General features: G+C 56.3%; 1 protein-coding gene across 2 annotated transcripts in view; it reads right to left on the minus strand.

Moving 5' to 3' along the window:
- Positions 1–15: 15 nt before the first annotated feature.
- The window catches only part of KCTD12 (potassium channel tetramerization domain containing 12), a 2,327-nt gene continuing 1,646 nt past the window's right edge, over positions 16–696 (minus strand). Inside the window, exon 2 of one of the 2 annotated variants that reach the window (XM_035896157.1) lies at positions 16–682. In XM_035896157.1, the coding sequence (XP_035752050.1) occupies positions 312–682 (371 nt within the window). In that variant the 3' untranslated portion in view covers positions 16–311. Of the gene's footprint in view, positions 692–696 lie in introns of both variants that reach the window. The other variant, XM_009640682.2, reaches the window with a different exon arrangement.

Raw genomic sequence — 696 nt, forward strand, 5'->3', positions numbered from 1 at the left:
CCACCCACCCAAAACATGTACACAACAGTGTCCAAGTCCACCCATCCAGGGAAGGTTGGGAGCTACAGGCGGCTACGGCAGAAGTTGGAGAGGGGGAAGAAGGTTGGTGGTCAGCAGCTGCTACGAGGAAGAGCTGAACAGGTTCAACGTGGAGGAAGGAGGGGAAGGAAAAAAACCCCAAGAACAAACTCAAAAGGAGGCAAAGGGGGGGCGCTGGGATTCGGGGATGTCTACCTTCTAGGCAACAGCCAGCACAGTGAAGGAAAGGGAGAGTTGGTGTTTGGTTTGTGGGGATTTTTGGTTTTTTGGTGTCACTCACGATAGAAAACATATTCGGTGTAAGAGGTCCAGATCCTGTCATCTGTCTGGTCGTGGGCGAAGGCACAGGTGCCTGTGGAGTTGCAAGCCACCATGTGGAAGCCAGCATCAGCCAGTTTATCAAAGGCTTGCTCCAGGAAGGTGAATTTGAGGTAGTACCTGGAGGTGTACCTCTCCGGGGGCCTGTCCGGGTCCCTGCTCTCGTTCAAGGTATCCCCAAAGACCTCCTTGGCCAGCGAGGTCTTGCCACAGACCATGATCCGTGCCACCCGGCGGAACTTGGCATCCGTCTGGCTGTCCCTGCCCAGGGTGTAGGAGCCTCGGTAGCCGATGGTGATGAAACCTGCCCTGCGGACATCGGTGCTGGCACGACCCCCG

The sequence above is a fragment of the Egretta garzetta genome, unplaced genomic scaffold (assembly GCF_000687185.1).
Source record: "Egretta garzetta isolate BGI_Z169 unplaced genomic scaffold, ASM68718v1 scaffold226, whole genome shotgun sequence".
Lineage (NCBI taxonomy): Eukaryota > Metazoa > Chordata > Aves > Pelecaniformes > Ardeidae > Egretta > Egretta garzetta.